The sequence below is a fragment of the Typopeltis vanoorti genome, chromosome 14, assembly GCF_054136105.1.
Source record: "Typopeltis vanoorti isolate ZY-2024b chromosome 14, IOZ_Tvanoo_1.0, whole genome shotgun sequence".
Taxonomy (NCBI): domain Eukaryota; kingdom Metazoa; phylum Arthropoda; class Arachnida; order Uropygi; family Thelyphonidae; genus Typopeltis; species Typopeltis vanoorti.
This window is the reverse complement of record NC_143562.1, coordinates 57,353,370-57,358,121: the sequence shown is the minus strand read 5'-3', so window position 1 is coordinate 57,358,121 and position 4,752 is coordinate 57,353,370. Positions and strand designations below refer to the sequence as shown.

Here is a 4,752-nt window from a genome sequence, read left to right as displayed (position 1 = left end):
AGTATTCAACACAAAATACTAGGCTAATCTTCTTGAATGGCAGTCAGTCTCAAGTAGAGTAATGTGGGCAAATATGAGAATGGGGAACTGGATAATGAGACTTATTTCTGCCGATGGTCCCACAGAAGGTTCTACTAAGGCTGAAGTGGAGGAATTTTTTGAGGCTTTAGAAAAAATAACTGACACAATGAAAAAGGAAAAGTTGGTCCTTGCCAACTTTAGCAAGGACCAACTAACAGAGTAGGAAATGAATGTCAGACATGCAAAAATATTTTGGGAAAGTTTGGAGAAAAGAGCAAAGCTAATAATAATGGCAAATATCTAAAAAATATCAAATACCTTTTGGCTTGTTATCATAGTAATGGCAAATATCTGTTGGATTTCTGCTTAGGACATGGACTGGTTATTACTAACAACATGTTCCAACATAAAAATGTGAACAAATTCACATGGAGAGAAGAGGCAAGGAATAAGAAAAGTCTCATTGACTATGTTATTGTTGATAGTGATGTTTTCTCCCTGGTGCAGGACACCAGTGTACAGAGGATTTGAAATTGGAAGTGATCACTATTTAGTCTTGAGTAGGATAAAATTGAATTTTATTGAAAAGAATAACATGTAAGAAAGTTTTACAGCGAATAAAAGTTGAGCAGCTCTCAGATGTAAACTGTAGACTAAAATACACAAAGATTATTGAAAAAAAAAAATGAAAGAGTTTGAGAACAGAAACCAAACCTTGGAGATTCAGTAGCAAGCCTTGAAGAAAACCTTGATTGATTCAGCTAGAGAGGTATGTGGTGAAGTTGTCCGCAAGGATAGAAAAATTAGAACTCCATGGTAGACATGGGAAGTTAAAGAGGCAGTGAAGGAAAAGAAAAAAGCATATCAAAAATTCCTGGCAAATAAGTCAGCTTGTGCTCTTAGAGAATACAAAGACAAATGTAAGAAAGTGAAACACTGTAAAACTAGCTAAACAAAAGTCATTTTGTTTAGCTAGTTTATAGAACAAGAACATAGAAAATAAATATCAAGAAGGTGGCAAAATATTCTGGAGGTTGTTGAAGAAGCTTAGGAATGGAGGAAAGAGTGCTGTAAAAGGAGTTAGAGATGATAAAGGTGACATGAAAACGGGAAAAAAAGATATCCTTGAAGTATGGAGTAATTACTTTGAAAAACTGTTAAATGAAACAAGCAGTGATTACAGCACAGTGGTAAAAAACAACTGACTAGGCATGCAGTCAGGAATACATATCCATACTTGAAGTAGAAAAAGCCATCAAAGGCTTGAAATATGGAAAGGTAGCAGGAGTAGATGATATTCGACCAGAAATCCTGAAGTATGGTGGTATAAAAGTCTTACAGTGGCTGCACTGCATAGTTCAGAATGCCTGAACAGAGGGACGAATTCCCGATGATTGGACTAGAGCTCTCATAGTACCCATATATAAAAAGGGAAATAAAACTGAATGTGAGAATTACAGAGGTATTTCCCTACTGAGTGTTCCTGGCAAGATCTATGCAAGTATACTTGAGTAATTACTTTGGTTGAGAAGAATTGTGGAAGAAAAGCTTGGTGAAGAACAAGCTAGATTCAGGTAAAATAGAGGCTGTCAGGATCAGATCTTCACTTTACGACAAATAGTGGAGAAATCATGGGAATATAACAAAGATCTGTATTTAAGTTTTGTTGATTTGGAAAAGGCATATGACAAGGTGCCAAGAGAGAAGCTATTCAATACGCTACAGTTATATGGTGTCAATGGGGCATTATATCAAGCAATAAGTAGTCTTTATTGGAGTTTTAATGCCGCAGTTATAATTGAAAGAAGTACAGGAAGATGGTGTAATGTTAAATCTGGTGTGAGACAAGGATGTACATTATCCCCTCTGTTATTCATTATCTATATGGATCACATTATGAAGTAAAGTGGTATTAAAAATAATATTAAAATTGATGTTAATGTCAGCTCTTTGCTTTATGCGGATGATGTTATACTTCTAAATAAATCCGCTACAAGTCTGCAAGATTCCCTGACTAAATCGAATAACTGTTGTAATAGATATGGTATGACGGTCAGCAATAAAAAAACAAAGACAACGAAAATAGGCAGAATCATTGAGAATGTTAACTGTGTTGCGAATGGAGAACCTGTGGAACAGGTAAAACATTTCAGCTACTTAGGCACGATTTTTAGTGAAGATAGTAAATTAAATATAGAAATAGACAACAGACTCAACAAAGCTGGTATGGTAGGATTTCAATTGAATAAATTCATAGGGAATAAGAGAGAAATTAGTCAAAACATTATATAATGCTGTATACAAGACAGTGATCAAACCAATTTCAACCTATGGATCTGAGAGCTGGGTCAGAAGTAAAACACTTGACCAAAGACTAGAGACCACAGATATGGGAGTCCTGAGAAAGATTAGAGGTGTGAACAGATGGCATCAATGGCAATACCATATTAAAAATGAGGTTAGATTATGACGATTATGACTAGAAGAGAAAAAAAAAACTTGCAATAAAAAGATTTTATTTCCCCATGTAAAAGTAAATGAAATATACCCCTCAAGTGCTCAGTAGTCTACAAAGTTTCCTGAAAACTTTGAAATGGATATTTTAAATTGTCTCCAACTATTAGTTCCCATAATTTCAATAGTTGCAACACAAAATTGCAGCATTTTATGTTTTTCTTATGATTTATTCTTTGTGATTGTAAATTTTTTTTTTTTTTTGATAAGTAACTGGCATTTACTATCTGATAAGCAAAATGGAAAAAGAAATGCTTTTTCTCTGTTATGCTTTTTTTTAGGGGGGGGGAGCAGAAAGACTGCACAGACACTATAGAACATTTGGAAACTTCCTTTATTGCAGTGTAATAAATTTAAGCTCATTAATTGCCTCTTACACTGGATATTGTAATTATTTATAATTTCTTATAAAGTGTGTGTGTGAGGGGGGGGGGGATTTTGGTTTACACAGCACTATAAATATACATTAAAAAAATATTCTTACTAGTTTAAACAATACTTTATATTTAATATCAATGTAATTAATTATAAAGTTCTAAATTCGACCATTACACTAATGAAAAGAGTGCAAAATAACATTAGGGGAAAATAATAAACACCTGATAAAATAAATGATTAAGCCACAAAATCTAAAGGTCTGTTGAAACCACCTTTCCTGTTCATATATTGTCTATATTTCCTCTTATGAATAACATGAACACCATGGATATTGTTGCCTGGTACATGCTTGCCTTTTGTGGAATCAAAAGTTCCAAATCCCATCAATTTTAACATATCTTGTTCTTCAGCTGATTTACCCTCTAGATCTTTCTCGGTGACAGGTGGTCTGTCAAGTAAAAATTTTGGAACTGCTCCTCTGGGCTGATCCTTACCTCCATCTTTAGATCTCGAACCTGACATTCGAGGGGATCTCGACCTTCTCCGAGGTGACCTGCTTCTTCTTCTTCGGGGTGAAAGGGATCGAGATCTACTACGATGACGGTCTCTATTCCATCGGTCCCGATCCCTGTCTCTTTCTCGGTCGCGTTCTCTTGATCGAGATCGACTACGGTGCCTATCTCTCCTAACAGGAGATCTTGATTTGCTGCGACTTCGACTTCTGGCCATCTTGAAACTGTTAATTATATAGGTATTTTTTCTGGGAAAAACCGTTAATTATACTCACTCAATTCACCAAAACAGCAAAAACTCTCTACACTTTAATGCACGCTATATAGAGAACATAACATCATAACCAGAATTTATTTTAAACATACACACGTACAAAATCCACAATACTGCACCTCAACAACAAAACAAGGATAATAAAGTCAACCTCTCACCAGCGTCACCTGCACTCTTCGTTGAAAACAAAATGTAAAATATGTCTATAATAAATACATCCCGAGGAATTGACATTCAAAATGGCTGTAGTTAAAGAATTGAATAAAGTAATAACATACCATCATCATAATCAATCATGCAACATCCTTGTTTTTTTGTCTTTTACATAATTTCAAATAACAGCGATATATACCCAGCAAAGTGCTTGTTTGGGTTAATTATTAGTGAGAAAAAAAAATTAAGATAAATTATAAATGATTCCATGAATGATATTATGCATTATACATCAAATTCTTAATGTGCAATAATTTTCTCTTTTAATTCCGGATAGCGGAATTAAAAGTATTTTTCGTATATACCCACCATATACAAGTAACATACTTGACATGCAAACTTTATTTGTTTACACGTGGATAAAGATTAAACAAGAACGTAATTTCTTGGCATCTTTAATTTAATTTATCCAAGTGAAAACCTTTCAACAGCTTGCTCTAATCCAGAGTATATTCAAAATAGGGTATTACACTTATTCCGTACTTGTATATAGGAAAAAATGATTTCTCAACCTTGGTGTCATTACTAGGTCTGGCTCTCGCTAACGTGATTTTCCACGGACTTGGGACTGCTGAAGTGGTTTCGATCACTGCATTCTATTAGACGCCTGCTTTTGGTATAGCTTCTGCTGAAGTGGCCCTTTGGTAGATGCCCTTCCCTGAGAGATGAGCGTTTTTGGCTGGCTGCTTGTGGAGGTTGATGCTTGGCATAGTGGTGAGCTTTTGGCTACCATTGGGTGGAGCTGAGGCTTCTGCGGGTTTTGTCGGCAGAACCGCTGCTGAGATTAATTGAATGTTATGAGTTATCAGATCCTTCGGGTTATTATTATTATTATCATCA

The 4,752-nt window shown here is 35.1% G+C and overlaps 1 protein-coding gene across 1 annotated transcript; it reads right to left on the bottom strand.

Annotated features, from left to right (window-relative positions):
- Positions 1–2,850: 2,850 nt before the first annotated feature.
- On the bottom strand, positions 2,851–3,844 carry ytr (U4/U6.U5 small nuclear ribonucleoprotein 27 kDa protein yantar). The gene has a single exon (XM_090403935.1). It carries the CDS (start codon positions 3,640–3,642, stop codon positions 3,151–3,153), a length of 492 nt encoding a protein of 163 aa, XP_090260061.1. The 5' UTR covers positions 3,643–3,844; the 3' UTR covers positions 2,851–3,150.
- Positions 3,845–4,752: the final 908 nt, after the last annotated feature.

Coding starts and splice junctions, on each gene's coding strand:
- ytr (XM_090403935.1), bottom strand. CDS start 3,642: ATGGCCAGAAGTCGAAGTCGCAGCAAATCAAGATCTCCTGTTAGGAGA.